General features: G+C 36.2%; 2 protein-coding genes and 2 long non-coding RNA genes across 8 annotated transcripts; all 4 read left to right on the top strand.

Annotated features, from left to right (window-relative positions):
• Positions 1–2,665: 2,665 nt before the first annotated feature.
• Positions 2,666–6,804, top strand: LOC113730130 (glycosylinositol phosphorylceramide mannosyl transferase 1). 3 transcript variants are annotated; one of them, XM_027254620.2, is made up of 6 exons: positions 2,666–2,813; positions 2,902–3,207; positions 4,384–4,780; positions 5,311–5,474; positions 5,580–5,650; positions 6,373–6,804. In XM_027254620.2, exons 2-6 carry the CDS (start codon positions 2,942–2,944, stop codon positions 6,531–6,533), a joined length of 1,059 nt encoding a protein of 352 aa, XP_027110421.1. In that variant the 5' UTR covers positions 2,666–2,813; positions 2,902–2,941; the 3' UTR covers positions 6,534–6,804. The 3 variants fall into 3 exon arrangements, with proteins under 3 accessions (XP_027110421.1, XP_027110422.1, XP_071934240.1); XM_027254621.2 differs by having other exon boundaries at positions 2,671–2,807; XM_072078139.1 differs by having other exon boundaries at positions 2,723–2,807; positions 2,889–3,207.
• Positions 6,805–12,391: 5,587 nt separating this feature from the next.
• On the top strand, positions 12,392–13,542 carry LOC140037167 (uncharacterized). 3 transcript variants are annotated; one of them, XR_011841100.1, is made up of 3 exons: positions 12,392–12,515; positions 12,611–12,688; positions 12,827–13,542. It is a non-coding gene; the product is annotated as an uncharacterized lncRNA (long non-coding RNA). The 3 variants fall into 3 exon arrangements; XR_011841099.1 differs by having other exon boundaries at positions 12,611–12,916; positions 12,986–13,542; XR_011841098.1 differs by having other exon boundaries at positions 12,611–13,178; positions 13,298–13,542.
• Positions 13,543–13,596: 54 nt separating this feature from the next.
• Positions 13,597–14,556, top strand: LOC113729642 (uncharacterized). Its single transcript, XR_003458171.2, has 3 exons — positions 13,597–13,737; positions 13,964–14,045; positions 14,250–14,556. It is a non-coding gene; the product is annotated as an uncharacterized lncRNA (long non-coding RNA).
• A 1,767-nt stretch (positions 14,557–16,323) lies between these two features.
• LOC113730129 (receptor-like serine/threonine-protein kinase At2g45590) lies at positions 16,324–18,889 on the top strand. The gene has a single exon (XM_027254619.2). It carries the CDS (start codon positions 16,655–16,657, stop codon positions 18,689–18,691), a length of 2,037 nt encoding a protein of 678 aa, XP_027110420.1. The 5' UTR covers positions 16,324–16,654; the 3' UTR covers positions 18,692–18,889.

Below are 18,889 nucleotides of genomic sequence, written 5' to 3'. Positions count from 1 at the left end.
TTTTTGGTGGGATTAGAAATTATGCCAAGGTGGAGATTTGTTGAATTCAAAGCCAAGCCTCAATTGATGACTTTTTCAAGCCAAAATTGAGGACTTTGAATTCTTTGGCCTAAATTTCTAAATCCCACATCGGTTAAGTTTAACATTTGAGAGGTTGTTTGAGAACTATAAATAGCTCTCAAACAAACCAATTCAAGTACACCAAGCAAGAGCCAATAACTTGCTTTCTTCTCTCTCTTTGTAATATTTCTTCTAGTGAAATATTAAATTGTCGGTAGTGTCCGAGGACGTAGGCAAATTAGCCGAACCTCGTTAAATTCTGGTGTTCTATTTTATTGTCTATTTAGTAGCTATATTTGTAGGTATATTTGTAGTGAGTTATTGTGCAATTAAGTGCATATATAGGTGATTCTGTCTAGGAAATTGGTACTTAAGCAGGCCAGTGTGCCTCACCAAATATTTCCTGGGAATTACCATTTTGCAATTTTAGATACAATAATTTACTCGTTATACCTTAACTTTGGTAGGGCTTCCGCAACACAATCATCATGCTATATTTCTCCAGCTCATGGGTGCCCCCTTGTTTTGTTCATCCTACAAACAGCGCCCATCAATTACCACCCTTGGAAATTTGACAAATCGGTTGACCAAGATAAGTTTCCAGAAAAAAAAAAAAGAAAGAGAGACAAAATCAGCCAAATTGGAATCATCCAAAATGGCAAAACTACCCAGCGCCTCAAGTTCCATAGCAAAATAGGGGAAAAAAAGATTCGTTTATTCATCCAGGATATAATGCACTTGCTCGCTTTCCTGCTATGCAGCGTAGTAACAGCCTCTGATTTCTTGATACGAGAAGTTACCTGGATTTTCTTACATTGTCCGCTCCTAACAAGAATAACTACATGGTCATTTAAATTAAGTAGTATTGCCTTTTGGTTGGTTCGTAAAGAGGTTTGATAGAATTAGTGCAATTACCAGCACATAGTAGATAATGGGCGAAGCAAAGGAAACGGAGTTGCAACCAAAAAGAAACTGAGCTGGACAGGAACGGACTCTGACCTCCTCACGAGTTGGATAATACTCTACGTGCTTGAAAATTTCAGCCCAATTGAACTTAATCTGGCACTAAGAGTATAATGCACTAGGCACATCAAGCATAATATGCTCGAATGTTCAAGAATTAGGGAAACTGTAACTGACAGCGGCGGTACGATTACTATTTTATGCTTCCTCAGAAACAGAGATGAGGTCCGGTGATTGTCCCGGTTGCCTTCTTGGGCTCTGATTGCTTGCTTGCCCGAGAAGGGAGAAACGGAATCCCAATTTGGGTCGCTTCCTTCTCTTCTGTTTTTGAGTACGATGTGCGGGAATTTGGATCGTGTGCTGTGCTGAGGAACAATGAAAGGGCCAAGCTCTGCTGCAACGATGGATGAGAATCGGGCGGAAACAATTGCGTCCACGCCATGATATCCATCTTGGGCCAAATATGGTACCATATACATAACGTCATTTCATTTGGAGCTCATATATGGCTGAATTCCAACGGTGGACATTTTCTTTACCCAAAGTTTTTAGGCTTTTGAAGGGACTAACTCCAAGTCCAAACTCCTAATCCAATACTCTTCCGCCCGGTTTAATTAGATTCTGTATTTGGCAAGTTTCTTTTCCATTTTTAATGCAAGCGACTGGTAAAATAAAATAAAATAAAATTTTGGCAAGCTTTTTTTATTTTCTTTTTTGATTAAATGAATGGCATTTTTTTTTTAAATTTTCCTACAACGGGCGGGTGTTTAGTTGGCGCACTCCTACCAAATTTGTTTAGGAGTGCATTTGATAAAATTTGAATTCATTAAATTATTAAATTATTATATACTACATTTCATATATTTGAATGTATATCTTATAAATGAATATAGTTTATCACTAATTTTTTGAAATAAATTTTGTTCAAAAAATTCAGTGTCACTTAATTAATTCAGATATTATATTTTTTGTTATCAAACGTATCTAAAATATGTTAAGATCTAAACGCATTAAAATTATTAAATATAATTCCTTTAATAATTGTTATGTAGAGTGAAAATTCTAAAATTAAAAAATCTAGCAATTAACTCTGAAGTTGATGCATGTTTTGAAGACTTCTTACTTTGCTCGATTGAAAAGGTCAAAGGGAATTTGAAACCACCGGATCGTACGGTGTTTATCTGTGGAGCAAGAGCTTGGATAAATGGATTGTAATACCGAGATATGTGAAATAAAGAAATAACTAAAAAAGTGGGTAAAAAACGTGTTTAGGTTGTAATACAAAAAAAAAATTCTAAATAATTAGTTATCTTTTTTCCAAATGTTTTTCTCTATTCTTAAAGAAACAGAAACAGAAACAGAAAAGCTGCCCCATTACTTGGGAAAGTAAACTTTTTAATATTAATGAAGTGTTTGGCTTGCATGTCGAAATCGGAATAATGAATTTTGATTATTCCTCCAAACATGTTTGGTTTAAAGTAGAATGATATCTAGCACTTTGATTCTTATTAAATGTTTGCAATAGTGGTCTACCAAATAATAAATATGAGTATCATTTCATTAATAATAATAATAATAATAGTAATAACTAATAAGATAGGTGTATAATGGATTATAGGGGAAAAAAGGAAAAATAAATTTTTTAAAAAAAAGTACTTCATTATAGAAAAGAAAAAAAAAATAAAAACCTGAGTGCGATCGACTTGCCATTGCAGCAGGAGAGAATTTAGGGCCATTGTACTTTGTAGCGGTGGCTCCCCATCAGTTGGGAAAAACTTCAAATTGTAGGGGTAATCTAATAGTAATTGTTCACGCATTCACTACTCACTATTAACTGAATCAATATCAATTCTGAAATTCAAAAGTTAATTTCCGCAGATCGTACTAGGACGGTCCATGATTTAGACTTTAGAAAAACATGTCCACGCTCATCGCGATCCGAGACGCTGCCCTGACTGCCGGCGGGGAGTATTCTCCGGCGAAGGAAAAAGCAGCTAACAGAGGCATCTACAACGGCCGCTCTCCTCTTCTCCATCGCCGCGTAAAGCAGTTGCTAGGTGGCTTAAAGTTCAAGCTTCTATTTTGCCTCTCTTTGCTATGCCTTGTCGTCTGGTTCAGCTCCAAAATCGGTCCTTTCATGGGATGGGATCCTGATTTATCTTCTTCTATATCCGTTCCTAACAGGTATACGTGTATCTACTTTCGCTTGAAGATTTCCAGTCTCAGTTCTTTGTCTTGTAATGTTTTTTTTTTCCCCTTTCTTCTTCTTATTATTGTTATTATTATTTTTGGGTAAAAACTAAATTGTGAATTGAGTATAGTCCCAGCTGTTTCTGCTGGTATAACGGTTAACTCCGTAAACGACCAGTAAGGATTGTTGATGAGGATGACTTGATATATGATACTAGTAGTACACTGAGCCTTAAGTGCAATCAAGTTTTAACTTTTTTTTTTTTTTTTTGGGGAGAAAGTTTTAAGTTATAACCTTGTCAATGTAAGATTCTGGGAAGGTCTTAGAGCTGAAGTTTGAGCTTTGTGATTTCTTTTACTTCGGGTAGGTCGGGACACGATAAAGTTTGGATGAGATTTTTGTTACCTTTCTTGTGTCATAATTTACTTAAGTTATACATGTCTAGAAATTGACGAGGCAGATTATGGGAAATAGGATATAGCTCTAATTTTCTGGACGTACTGGTTTGGACCTAATTTCTCTCTTTCTTTTTATGCTTCACTTTTTGGGGAAGGTTTATATGATGTTCATCAATTGCGATAGCCTGTTCGGGATTTTACTGTTTCTCTTAAGGTGAATCTAACCTAACTGTTTGAAATAGAGTTGCTTCTTCTTCTACGAAGTCATCACTCTTTCACCATGTATTTGCTTTAAATGCTAGACTTCATGTTGAAATGATGTTAAATGGTGTCTTTAGAGTCAAGACTTTGCTAGCAAGCTATTTCTTCCTGGTTAAATTTCTCAAGTCTATTTGAGTGTCGAAACTCGGCCTTTGATTCTTTGGAAGTTTCTACTCGAGTTGAGAGCAAAGTTGCCATCTTTTGTCAGGTTGCATCCGGATCAGTTGGATTTTGCATGATAGGACTTAAACTTTGTTAATGTCATTAATGGAGTTAGGATATGTAACTTATTCACCACATATTTCGCCCTCAATACATCAAGTGGCCTCAAGGATCCCTGATTTCCTTTCCTTTGCCAACATTACATCATGCTACCTGACTCATAGACAGATTAATGTCTTAATTTATTAATCATCGGTTTTGCAGTTCACTGTTTGTGAATTTTAAGGTGCATGTGATAATTCTAAAACTTGCACATTCTAATGTCAGCTTTAATCTGTATCTTTACAGGGGCAGCTACACGGTGCTCATAAATACATGGAAGCGAAATTCTTTACTTAAGCAGTCTGTTGCTCACTACGCATCGTGCAGTGGTACCGATGCTATACATGTCATATGGAGTGAAAGTGACCCACCATCAGACCAACTGAGAGCTCATCTTAAGAACATAGTGTTGAAAAAGTCACAGACAGCTCACAAGCCCAATTTCAGGTTTGACCTGAATGAGGAAGATAATCTGAACAATAGATTCAAACCAATTTCTGATCTCAGAACTGATGCAATTTTCTCAGTTGATGATGATGTAATTGTTCCATGTCGTACTCTGGATTTTTCATTTACTGTGTGGCAAAGTGCTCCACATACCATGGTAGGCTTCGTTCCGCGCATGCACTGGCTGGATGAGGAGGTCAGGTGTTCTTTTGCTCTTTTTGACCAGAAAACAATTTGGCATTCCAAATATGCCTCTTCATCTTATTCTCTCCTCCTTTGTTTTCCTTTGATGGGAATAATGAAGTCTTAGTTCACTTCTTCTAATGTTGTATGCTTTGTTGCTTTTTTAACTACTTTTTGGTATTGTCTTTTAAAATCATATACTCTAATTTATGGACACATCTAACACAATCCCGTCTTCGAATTGAGGCAATAATTTGTTCTACAAGTGACTTAATTCTTCATTACTTTTCCAAATTTCTGCTGCTATAAAAGCACATGCACATAAATGGACCAGAAAGTTAAAAATTTGTCTTATCATGTGATTTACTATAAAATCAACCTATTTGCAACTTTCTAAGATCTCCAATTCTCAAGGAGCATCTCTTTGCAAAAAATATTTGGTATTACTGACATAACTAATCCATAGCCCTTACTGCTTCTGTCAAACAAGTCATTCATGTTTCCTTCTAGTATGTTTCACATATATTGCTTCATATATTACAGAAAAACGGCATGGCACATTATAAATATGGTGGGTGGTGGTCAGTCTGGTGGATGGGCACTTACAGTATGGTCCTCACAAAAGCAGCTTTTTTTCATCAGAAGTACCTAGATTTGTACACAAACAAGATGCCTTCATCCATTCATGACTATGTGATGAGGGAGAGGTATGCTTGAATGACTTTTTTCCAGCAAATTTTTTCTTCTTTGAGGTTTGATGCTTATACCTGATCTGTGACTGGTTTTGACCTCATCTGTGATTTTCATGGCAGAAACTGCGAAGACATAGCAATGTCTCTGCTTGTAGCAAATGCTACAGACACCCCACCAATATGGGTTAAAGGTAATTTCTTCATACTCCGTTTATTATTATTTCTTGTTTTAATTCTTGCAACTGAGAACTGTATTCTTTTGTAGATCCTATGGTTTTATGAAACATATTGAGATACTTGGTCTTTAATAGAAGTCTTGTTAATGTATTTAGCATCACCACTACAACTCACTTTTCTCGCAACCATTCATGACATGCACAGAGTACTTGGTCTTTAATTGAACTGCTATGGTCGCCTTTTTCTCTTTTCCCTAGCAAACCATGTAAGTGGGCGATATCTTCTTATTGCCATTAATTCTGGCCTGTCTACCTACACTGGACAGCCCTGTCGAGGTATATCAGAATTCAGATACTTGAAATTCCTCATGTTCACACTCCTTTAAATTTGGTAGTTTATGTTACTCAGTTATCGTATTCATTCATTTTTTGTTTGTTGTTTCTTGTGGGCTACGAATGCACATAAGGGATAGTAAATTCAAAGTCAAGGTTGTGATCCTTTTGAGTTACCTTGGCCTCGAAATTTGAAAAGAGGAGAGGAAAAAAATGGAGTAAATGAAAGAGGAAGTGTAACATTAGACCATAGGCTGTGAAATTTGGTGAGATGAATAAATAAATAATAAGTGCAGTCATTCTCTGTCATGCAATTAGAAAGCATGGAGTACTTTGTTAGTCTTTTGAAGGTCTAATTGGTGATTGATCATGGGCAACACTCAACAACTTGTGCCACTTTTCAGGGAAAATATACGAGATAGGTTCTTCAGGGATTAGCAGTCTAAATGGGCACAGTGACAAGAGGAACAAATGCCTGAACGATTTCGTCTCGCTGTATGGAACAATGCCTTTGGTGTCAACAAATGTAAAGGCCGTGGAGGCAAGAAATGAGTGGTTCTGGTAGTTTAGCTGATTGATCTACGGGCTAGAACTCCTTTTTCCTTGTATAGGTACTTTGCCCCTCAATCGCTCATTTTGAATCCTCCGTCGTGGATGTAATATGGCCGATATGCACCTCTGCAGTTTTGTAACTCTTAGACAACCCCGGTTTGTCAAACACGGCATGCATGTGTGTTTACAAAAAACGTTGATACGTTCCATGTAATGTAATGCTCATGTAACAGCTGCTCAAGATTATTGATGAATAATGACTAAGTAGCCACCTGTTTGATAAATCAATTTAATACTTAATGAATTTAGAGATGCTTTTGATAATCAAAAATAAAATATCTCAATTAATTAAATGATATTAAATTTTTTAAATAAAATTTATTCCAAAAAATAAGTTATTTATTTATAGTAATTTAATCTGATATATATTTAAAAATATCAAATTTAGCAACTTAACGGATTTAGATTTTGTACTTCAATTTTATTAAAAGCACCTTTAATTGAATAATAATTAGTTGTCAACTGGGCTTAGGAATTGGGGTAACACTGTGGAGCTAAAGGTTGGGACTCGGATGGGAATTGTAAGGGCCCTTGTGTTGCTGGCCTGTTGTATACCGGGTTGAAGAAGTCGGTGTGAAGATGCCCGAGTCCACGACAGCAAAATGAGCTGGGATGTAGGAATTCGAACAACGCGCCTGTGGATTTAGTATTTTAGTGGTGGGTCCTGGGTTTTTTATTTAGACAGAGCGTCCCGAGTCCTTCGCATCCGTGAGTCAGAGTGGGGTCCGCAGTCCGCATACATAGATTTGCTACAAAGAGACAAAAGGCCTTTGACCCACTTCCCAGTTCCCACCCACGTGTCTTTTGAGTGCTAGGACTGAGGGAGCTGTGGCTTCGGAGTTCGGACAGGGAAGCGCATGTGGGACGTATGAAACTTTTTGTTTACTAAACTTTACTATTGGATCAATTATTTACATAACTCCAAAGGCCATTTGGCACCAAATGGCAATTGGTGGCATCTGGAGACGTGTCTGCTCGTAAATATCATCAATCCTAAATATTAGACGCACTAATCGTTTCGCAAAAAAAAATCCTAAATATTAGACAGGGAGAGCTAACAGAGTCGGTCCGAGTCATCGGACCTTTTAATTCCATATTTCAATTTTGACTCCTACTTTTTTTTTTTGACACTTAACCTCTAAGAGATCCTCTATTATACTAAGTGAGTGTTTATTTTCAAATTTTCTACTTCCTTTCTTTGAACATTGAATTTTAACCTGTGATTTGATTTTGACCATCTAATTGATTGCGATAAAGTTTTACGCGACATTAGTGTGTGTATTTCTATATATATATATATATATATATATATATATATATATATATATATATATATATATATTATTAGGTAATACACTAATAATTGAATTGTTTAAAAAATTTATAACAAATAAAAGATCCAATAAACAAAAATTCATTAGAGAAAAAGCAACCAAAAAAATGTCTGATTATTGACATGTGAATATGTGATTGTAAAAATGGGTAGTTGACTTTGAACTGTCGACTTATAGGGAAATAGAATACAATTTTTTCTTAATTTCTTAAATTGGAGAATATATGAGATTGATTTGTAGAAAATATATTTAATTTCTTCAATTTTGTAAATTGGACAGTGGACATCTTAATTTTTTTGTTACAGAATTTTTTATTTGCTTAAAAATTAAAATTTGATAAAAGAAAACTAATTTGGACTAGAAAATAGATAGAAGACCAAAAAAAGGAAATAAAATCAACATAGCAGAGGGTATTTTTGTCTCAGAGGAGTTAAGTGACACGAACTATAAATTAGAAGGTAAAAATGAGAATCGAGATATATCTTAAGGGGATAAATTATAATTAACCATTTTTTAAAGGCTTTTTTTTTTGTGAAAAGGGATGAGATTTTAAGAAATGAAGAGAAAAGATGCAGATTAAAACTCAAACTTCTAAAGGTGTCCCAATTTTGGCTACTAAATCAATACTTTCTCGACTCTTCTATTTTCATAAACATCAACTTGTTCAAATTTTGGCTTCCCATCCATTTCTTCTAAATTTTTACTCTTGATCCATCAACAAGGCCAAATTTTCTCACGCTCGTAAATTGTTAGGTACTTCGGTTCGTTCTAGATAATTTTGGTAGACTATAGTCAATACTCTTATAACTAGTGTGGGAGGAAGGAAATGAATAGAAAAGAAAGGTTTTGAAAGGATAATAAACTTTTTTCCATTGTTTGAGAGTAAAAATGAAAAGAAAGAGAAAAAAATTAGAAAGATTTCACTTCCCTCTATGTCTTGGAAAACTTTGGGCGGAAAGGAAAAGAAGACATGTAGCTTTAAGTGAATTTTTTAATGTAACAATATTGCCCTTAAAATTGTGATACAAAAAATTTTATTTTTCGATGAGTCTCTCAACTTATTTGATTCACACTTGTTTATAAAAAGGGCAAATTTGTAAAGTAACTTGTTTGAGTATCTTTTCTTTTCATTTCTCTTCAACTCCCTAATAAAATAAAAAAATCACTAACCTTTTTTTCTTTTTTAAAACTTCCAAACAACATATATAGAAACTTGGATCATTTCCCGTCCTTTCTTTTCTTTTTCTAACATCTCCTTTCTCTTCTTTTCTATTCTAAATTCCCAAACTAGGTATTAGCCAGTACGGTTTTTCGTTCGCCTCCCTCGATGAACCTTTCGTGGAATGACTGCTGAAAGAGGGGAAAAGCTTACAGAGAGTATTTTTTATTTTCATTTTAAAGATTGGTGTATTGTGTAAATTCTCACTTGTTTGTAAATCACGTGGTATATATAAAACCCAGATATCAGTGGTATATAATGATGGTAAAAAAAAAAAATGAAGATCAATGATGATTTGGATTGTAAATCAATGTATGATAGAAAAAGCAACTATCGAATATTACAGCATTGGAGTCAAATATTTTCCGCCAATATTATTGGGTAATGCTGCTTTAGTTCGAGTCTCTTTCTGCTTTTACTGCTTTCTTTTCTCCATCTTGTGCATCAAGATTTTGTACTTTTATCACCTTTTTATTTCTCGGAAACCGTAAGGCCTTGTTTGCGTCATGTATCTTAGAAGGTTTTAGGTTTGACTGAACTTCCCACTGTTCTATATATCGTTTATATTTTCTTAAAAACAAAAAGGTTCCCTTTAAAACATCCTACACATTATTCAGTCAATTGTCTACAGAAAAATGGGGAAAAAAAAAACAGAGAAAAGACATGCTTGATTGAAACCTAGCACTAAGTTAATCCTCTTACCAAAGAATGTCAAGCCATGCATATTCACTTGTACACTCGATTAAGAAAAAACGCCTAAATAAACTTGGTCTACGTGCTTATTTTATGTATAAGAACAGGATCCATAGGTCAAATTTATCTAAATACATTATACACTACAATTATTTACGCAATTAACCACTTCTTTTCACTCACGTACTGGTCTGTTTGGATTGTGAATTATTAGAGATATTTATACTGTAGTACTTTTTGTGATGTGATGTATATGAGATAAAAAGGTAATTGGGAAGGTAAAAAGGTGTATTGGAAATTGTAATGATGATGTGAGCAAATAAATTTGGGGAAATAAAGCCCAATCCAAACAAAAAAATACTACAGTAAATACTACTAAACAAAATTTTCAAATAACCTTCGATCCAAACAAACCCACCAAGAAAGGGGAATGGAGCAACGAGAATGAGGAATAAATTCTCTTTAGCACCAAAAAAAAAAAAAAATCCATCATCACTTGGCAGGGGAAAAACCCGATAAGAAAATGAACATAGACTAAAGACTTACCAAAAATTACCGAGTTGAGAATTTGGTACACTTATTGGCTGCAACGTTTGTATGTACAATTACAGGTGGTAAGTTTTGAATCCGATACCTCTCATTTACACCTACTCCTCCTCGTGTATCTCTGCCCCCAATTAAGACTTGATTAAAGAATGATAACACGGCATTTGTAAAAGGTCTTCGATTCAGTTGACTAAACCAAACCATGGTATTGGATTGTCAAACCAAACATAGGAAACTGAAAATTTCAATGTTTAGTGTCTTTACCAATGCGGTACGGTAATCTTAATTCTTAAATGTCAGCAGGCATTGGAGTTTGAAAATGAGAAATCAACTCAGCAAAGCAAAGAAAGTAGGAAAAACCAACCGACCTCCCCCAACTAATCCCATCTTTCTATTTTGCCGAGTGTGACTTGAACGACTGGACAATCTGTGTCTTCCATCTACTTCGCCCATGGTTGCTTGATTGGTTTCGCCTTAATTTATCAGATTTAGCTTTGCCATTGTGCACTAAATTTGTTGAGTTTTTTTTTTTTTTTTTTGGGGGTGGGGTTGTTTTTCCCCTTGTCCTGGTTGCTTGTCAGCCAACGACAACATCTTGGAAATTTTTATAAAGACGGGCACTGAGTATAAAAAAAGTGTAAGTGACTATGTGGTGGTCCAAGGTTTCTGAGGGAGCACTTGAAAAGAAAAAGAGAATTGTTCATTTGTTTTTTCTTGCCACCTGCACACTTCATACTTTATATATCTAGATGTTTTTGTTGCGATACAGTGGATTTTTTTTTTTTGAGTTGGCCAAGAAAGCAATAATATTCTCCTCATGGAAAATGTACTCAGGGTGAGCTTATTCACTTATCCTAGTAATTGCAGTGACATAAAACCGAGAAAATAAAAACAAGAGAGTTAACTTATACTGTCTGAACCGTAGTTTTCGGTGATAGTAGAGAACTAGTTTACCTTGTTTGGATTGTTTTTTTTTTTAAAATTTTTGTAGAAAAAATTATTGTAATAATTTAATATATGTGAGGTACAAAGATGATTGAAAAATATGTCCACGAAAAATGTAGCATTTTTTCTTTGAAAACTTGCAATCCAAACGCAATAGGTAGTGATGTCACTAGAGATTGATTATTTCAATTGATTATATATTCTAAATTTGGATAATAAATTATTATAATGCTTTTATTTATTTTTTATTCAATTTAAAGTTTTTAATAACCAAAAAGATAAAATTTATAATCAATAAAGAGTAAATTTTATCTAGTTTGTTTATTTTCTATAATTACTTTTTATAATTAATTTTTGTAAAATCTAAAGCAAACGAGAATAGCGCCTGTACTGGCAGTAGCAGCAGTAGTAGTAATAATAAAAATAAATAATAATAATAATGTAGCCATCAGATGCTTCAGTAACGAAATCGATGGACAGTTTGGACAGACTTCATCACTTGCAGTACGAATCCTTCAAGTTGCAAGAAGGTTAGATCAGTAGTATGCGAAGGGAATACTCCCAAACAAACTTCTCTGACTGATTTGTCTTTAGAGACTTGAGATTCAATGATAGGACCAACAGATTATGTCAAATAAAAAAAAAAAACAAAAATGATAGGACTAACAGAGGTAGTTTTTGAAATCACAACAGTCAAGTAGTAGATTCGGTCCTTTTCTCTCCGTCTCTGGATGGATGGTTACAGATAGATAACTGTTTTGGGTTATTAACACATATGTACTAAATGTGTAGGGGTGTGGCAAGACCGTTCCATTTTTTGTGATGTGGCAAAACGTTATTGGATAATTTGTGGTCGTCCTTGGACGTGATAACTGCATGTGTTTGTGCCAAAAAAAATTCCGAATGGAAATGTTGTTATTATATTTTTTAAAAGAATGCTACATTTTTTTTATTTGTTAATTTATTATAATAACTATTTGCCTTCACTTTCGTTGTATCCTATTGGACCGCTTTGGCATTTGTCTTTCCCCTTTTCCCAGGTGCATTGGGACTTGATTGTGGTAATTGTAATAATCCAGTTTGGTTGAAGGACAATTGTATTACAATTTTGCCCTCCTATCGCATTTTTCTTACCCATAACAAGAAATTGGTTTTGGTTTTACGGTGTTCTTCATCTTCTTCGTGCTCATGTCAAGAGGTAAAATTCTATTTACCCTTGGGTTGTATTTGTGAAAAAACATAATTCCATTACTGTTGGCGGCTATTGAAAGGAGTTTCTTGATTTGACTGTAGCACTTTCTTTGCTCTGTCCAACCCATCGCTGCCGGTAAAGCCATGCATTGTTGCCCGGATTTTCTGCTTATGCTAACGGTTAGTGATGTGTTTACTCTTTGCATTCCTTTTTTGTGTCATTGTTTATAGCACGACATCCTATCTTCTCTCTTACATGATTGTCTTTGGCAGTTGCTTTGCTCAGTTCTTATTTTCTTACATGATTGTCTTTGGCAGTTGCTTTGCTCAGTTCTTATTTTCTCTTTTATTGCTCTGTTCCTTCGAAGCCTCTTCTTGGTTTTGCCCTTCTTGATACAGATCGGTCAGGTGAGCTTTTTCTTTCACTGAACTATCTCATCTATAATGCTGTTTATTCCATCTTATTCTGTTCTTCAGTTGGAAGAACAATTGATACATCGTGTCCTGAGCTTGTGAGCAAAAGATCAATTTGTGCAGCTCCAAAACCATCAGGACGTTCAAGTACTACAGAACTTGCGTCACTTTTGATACTATCTCCCGATAGTGTCCTAGCATTGCTCAGATTTTGAGTTCCAAAAAGTTTTTGCTCTTCTTGATACAGATTGGTCAGGTGAGCTTTTTCTTTTACTGAACTATCTCATCTATAATGCTGTTTTTTGGTCGGTCATTCGTGGACTAACTCAGCTTTACTTTGTTTATGGGTGTTTTGTATTTTGCCGTTGCATTAAGGTAAGCCTATTTTAAATTTCCTGTCTTCTTTGAGTCTTTATTCTTGTGTTCTAACTTTTTCCCCCGTTTCCCATTTACATTTTGCATGCAACTTTCTTCGTCTGTGGTTGCTGTAAGGAACTTTCTTTCTTTGTCATATTCTCTTACATATCAGCAGCTTGTATTGTTTCAGGTTAGCTGATCATTCTCTCTCTCTCTTTTTTTTTTATAGCTTTTTGCTCTACCAGTTTTTTGTTTCTTCGCCATCTTCTATTATATACTCTGCAACCTGTTTTTTTTTTGCTGTAGGTTACATGTTCGTTCTTTTTTCCCTCTTTTTACTTTTTGTTTTGGCAGTTTTTGTTTCTTCTTAAACTCCTGGAAAAGGATATGAGTTTGTCCGAGAATTGTTCCAGAGTTCTTATTGATATCGTTCGTCAGCCGACTTCGCAGGAAGTAAAGTAAGTTTGATTCTCAATTTTTGAAATTGACAAGCTTTTTAATTAATATTTGGCGCTCTTTTCTGTTATATTCAAAATTATGTCATTCCTTTTGGAGTTTTTGTGATGTGAAAAGCTAAGTGCTCGCTTATTTCTAACATGTTTGCAAAATGATTACTGAATTTTGGTGAATTTGGAGTTTTAATTGAGAAAAAGCTTCGAAATTGATCGAAATTCAATTTGCCAGACCAGCGTAGCATTGGGCTGAGAGATGCTACTCCAAAGAAGAAGAAGCAATGTAATTGCAAAAACTCAAGATGCTTGAAGTTGTAAGTACAATTTGCCTCATTTTTAAGCTTTTTTTTGCATTGCATTGCATTGCAATTAGCATGTTTATCTTTTGCTTTTGCCACACAGTAGCATCTTATACTTCAATCTTGTTATAAAGAGTACTTCAACTATATGAGAGATAAAGATGATGTTTTGCTATTTTTTAGTATTACCTACTTTCTTTTTTTTTTCCGAAACGTTAGAAGACTTGCATTGATCTAAGCAGAATTTGAGAAGTGGAGAAGCGTGTGTAGGTGCAATGGGGTAAGAACTTCTGTAATTGAGTTTTATAAGAGTCCCATAGGTCTTCTCTCATGCTTCATGTCCTTCAGTCTGAAGTGCTCATTTTTGGCATTATGCTTGAAATTGATGGACAGAGATTTATTTCAAAATTCCGCAACTTACCTACTCCATTTTGTGTTCAGAGTAGTCTTTTAAGGTACAACTGGGGAATCCTTATAATTTTCCCTTGGTACCCTGTATTTCATGTGCATTATTATAATTAGCCAATTTATTATTACAGTTACTCATTAACTTTTTGTATCTGTAACATTATTCATAAACTATGTTATCCTTATTTATTAATACTAATGAATTTCCTTTATTCTCTGTGGTTAATCAATAAACATGGTTTGATAAATAAAAATACTAAAAAATGGTAAAAATCAATTACAAATTGAACTTTACATCCACTAACAATTTCCTTTTAACGAACATTTACCTTGTTATCCATCTTAGCACTAGTTCACCGACTTCATATATAGCTATCTTTTATTTTACCAAAAAATTTTACATTGAAATATGGTAGCATGCGTTTCTAAACCAACAAAATTTTCACAATATATTTTACCATTATCCACCATTTCATATGCAATTTATGAAATCATCACTTTCTACTTTATGGATCAAGCTTTAGATATAAACGGAATCAACATCAACAACTGACAAGCCATTTCTACTGCTTTTCCATTTATAACTTTTAATGCTTGGACCATTCTACCATTTTCAGCTATCATGTATACCACTCTCCTTAATTTTCCATATCCACCTCAACAACCGCAAATAACACACACACCCAGTCCATCGATTGTGAGTGGTGTGTGTGCGTAGCTCATAAGTTTCTCAGTGTGGCCTGAAAGTTAGCATGCCTTTTGGGTTGGGCTGTGAGTTTCGCTTATGGGCTGGGTGTGTGTGTTATTTGCGGTTGTTGAGGGGGAGTATACCACTCTCCTACATTTGTCCCTTTCTTACTTTCAATTTTCATTGTATGATTTCAGCCTATTTCACTTCCACACCCAACTCTCATCTTAATCATTCCATATTTATCTTAATCTAAACTTAATAGCCTATATAGTTTACATGCTTCTTCTTACTCTAACATCACACCAACTCTCAATAACCAATACAAGTTAGGGCATAATTGCATTGATCCACCGCGCGTAGCGCGGAGACCACCTCCTAGTCTATCTGTAACTACAAATCGGGTAATGCATTTTTCCCCTTTTGGGGCTACCAATTTCTATTAAGAAAATTTTCAACCACAAATCGAGTCTATTGGAATAGGAGTATTTACGGGCAACCTTGGTGGAGGACATTTATCAATTAATTTTGTTGTTTCAAACGTGCTCCTTTTACTTAGTAAGAAAGGAATATATAATCATGCTAGTATTAGAATTAGCTCATATGCCATAGGCATAATCGAAGATGAGGAACTTTGGATTCCTCAGTGTCAAAGCACACTGCGTGTATAGATCACTCGAGCCTTTGCTCGCAAATATATAGTTTTGATAATCTATAAAATCACTTATCATTTCAAAAAAAAAAAAAAGAAATAAAAGTATTTACAACTTTGCCGCGCCGTATTCTATAAAATGTTAATGACTGGTTGGCCGCTAATATGATGGTAGTACTAATATGACATTACCAAGTCGTCTTATAAGATTTTTTTTTTCTTTTTGTCTCTCGAAATAAGGCATCTTATAAACATGGTAAAATTCTATAGTGATGGCAGAAATTTCAAAATTTAAATGATTAAAATTAATGCAATTTTAAACATCCAAAATATATTTTAAAAATATTATTTATACTCTTATTTTTATTAATCACGCTCCCATGATGATTTTAATCTAATACAATTTTCATATAATTGTAAATATAACTTGAAAAAAAGAAGGCACCACAGTTATAAACTTGATATGAATAAAATGAAAGGAAGGATGTACTTGTAAAATATAAATACAGATTTTAAATTTAAATTCCCCTTAATGGACATGTAAACGCTATAGTGGGTGTAAAGCGGGCAGCCACCCCAACGCATTCTCTCTCTCTCTTTCCAAATTCCAACTTTCCAACTTCCAAGTTGTCAACCGAGTCAATTTCTGCTGTAAAAGTCTATGAAGTGATCCAGCCACCACACCAGTAGTAGTACCGGCAGTTCAAGTTCGTAAGAGGCACTTATTGTAAAGTAATTCGTCCTCCTCTCTAACACTAAATAACTTGATCCTGATCCTAATAAATCTTGCTAGTTAGTTGTTTTAGGTGACTAATTACATCTACGAAAAGTATATTCCCATCAATTTTTCACTCCGATCACTTTTCATCATCCATCATGCCTTCTCGTGAACTTCCACCGACGCCACAGCCGCCGCCACTCCACCACCTGGAACCCCCTCTTGCCGGCTCCGTCGCCGCCGCTTTCTCTCTCCTCATTCTCTGCACTTTTTGTTTCCGCAAAGTCTCCCGCAAACGCACCGTCCCATCTTCAGACACCGATTCCAAGCCTCCCCACCGCTTCTCCTACTCCTCCCTCCGCCGGGCCACCTCCGCTTTCTCCCCCTCCCTTCGCCTCGGTCAAGGTGGCTTCGGCTCCGTCTACCGGGGCACCCTTAAGCCTGGCATCCAAGTAGCCGTTAAGCTCATGGATTCCGGGTCCCTACAGGGCGAGCGCGAGTTTCAGAACGAGCTGTTTTTAGCCGGGAGAATCGACGCCAAATACATCGTCTCTGTTTTGGGTTTTTCTTCTGATCCGAGACGACGCCGTATGCTGCTCGTTTATGAGCTCATGGCTAGTGGAAGCTTGCAGGATTGTCTATTGCATCGTAAGTGTGCTGAATTAAAAGATTGGAAAAAAAGATTTTCAATTGCTTTAGATATAGCTAAAGGGCTCGAATACTTGCATCATTTCTGTGATCCTCCTATAGTTCACGGTGATATTAAGCCTAGTAATGTCCTATTGGATGCTAATTTTGATGCTAAAATTGGCGATTTTGGGTTAGCAAGGTTAAAATCAGATGAGGGTCAGGTTGAGATTGAGGTGAAAAAAGAGGGAAATTCGGTGGAGGATAATGGATCAGTAGCTGAGGAGACGGAGAGTGTGATAACGGCTAGTGTTTGTGATGGGTGTGATGGGGGTGTGGAACAGTCCCCAGAGAGTTGTTTTGTTGCGGTGGAGGCTTCGCCGGAGACGGTGCTGACTGCGGAATTGTCCCCGGAGACAACTATGGTGGTCTCGCCGAGAACAGCGGCTGCAATGGCAACTCCACTGGAAGGTTTGGACGAGAATAGTGTTTTAGCGGCTAATTTTGATAGGACTGGTGTCCAGAGTGGGGGAGAATTGGGCAGTGGTGGGGGTAAGATTGCGAAAAAGAAGAAGAAGAGTTTTTCTGGGAAAGATTGGTGGTGGAAGCAAGATAATGGAGACGTTGAATCGGGGGTGGTGAAGGATTATGTGATGGAATGGATTGGAAATGAGATTAAGAAAGAGAGGCCGAAGAGTGAATGGATTGGGACTTCATCAACTTCTGTAGCAGTTGGGAAAAGTGAAAAACAGAAGAAGAAGAAAAACCGGAGGCGGTTAGATTGGTGGGTGTCGTTGGATGATGACAAGAACGTGAAGAAGGATAAGAGGAGGCCAGCAAGGGAATGGTGGAAGGAGGAGTACTGTGAAGAGCTTGAGCGGAAGAAGAAGAAGAAGAAAAAGTTAGAGCAAGGTTCGGTGAGTGATGACTGTTACAGTGAGAATTGGTGGCCTAGGGATGACGATATGTATTCTGATAAAAAGAAGAAAAGGAGTCGGAGTCGGAGGAGTAGTAAGAGTAGTATGGATTGGTGGTTGGATGGACTTAGCGGGGACCTCTGGAGGGCTCGGAGGAATAGTTATGACTCTGCTAGTGGGGAGATTCCTAAGAGCGGTGGTATTAGCAGCACACCTAGTATGAGAGGAACTGTTTGTTACATTGCACCAGAGTATGGTGTTGGTGGTGACTTGTCTGAGAAGTGCGATGTCTATAGTTTTGGGGTTCTCTTACTGGTTCTTATTGCTGGGCGTAGACCGCTTCAAGTGAGCGGATCGCCAATGTCAGAGTTCCAACGAGCAAATCTCTTATCCTGGGCACGTCATCTTGCACGTGCAGGAAAACTTATTGATCTGGTGGATCAATCCGTACATTCTTTGGATAAAGAACAAGCTCTACTGTGCATCACTGTAGCCCTGCTCTGCCTGCAAAAGTCTCCTGCTCGCCGGCCTTCAATGAAAGAGGTGGTTGGAGTGCTCTCAGGAGACTTGGAATCCCCAAAACTTCCAATAGAATTTTCGCCTTCACCTCCCTCCCGGTTTCCTTATAAGTCCCGCAAAAGGGACCAATGAGTTCTGTGTTTGATAGCAAATTTTGGCGAAAGCCATATTCTTTTCTGGGAAATTGTTCCTGCTCATGTAATATGTGAGGGAAAAAGATGGGAATTCACCCGATGAGAAGATTTCTTCTTGATCTAACAATCTTGTACAATACATTTATAGCTTCTAAATTTGTTTTTCATTGAGAGGCATTGACTCATTTCAACTTAA

Source organism: Coffea arabica, chromosome 2e, assembly GCF_036785885.1.
Source record: "Coffea arabica cultivar ET-39 chromosome 2e, Coffea Arabica ET-39 HiFi, whole genome shotgun sequence".
Taxonomy (NCBI): domain Eukaryota; kingdom Viridiplantae; phylum Streptophyta; class Magnoliopsida; order Gentianales; family Rubiaceae; genus Coffea; species Coffea arabica.
Note: the sequence above shows the minus strand (reverse complement) of the source record. Positions and strands in the feature narration are given on the sequence as shown.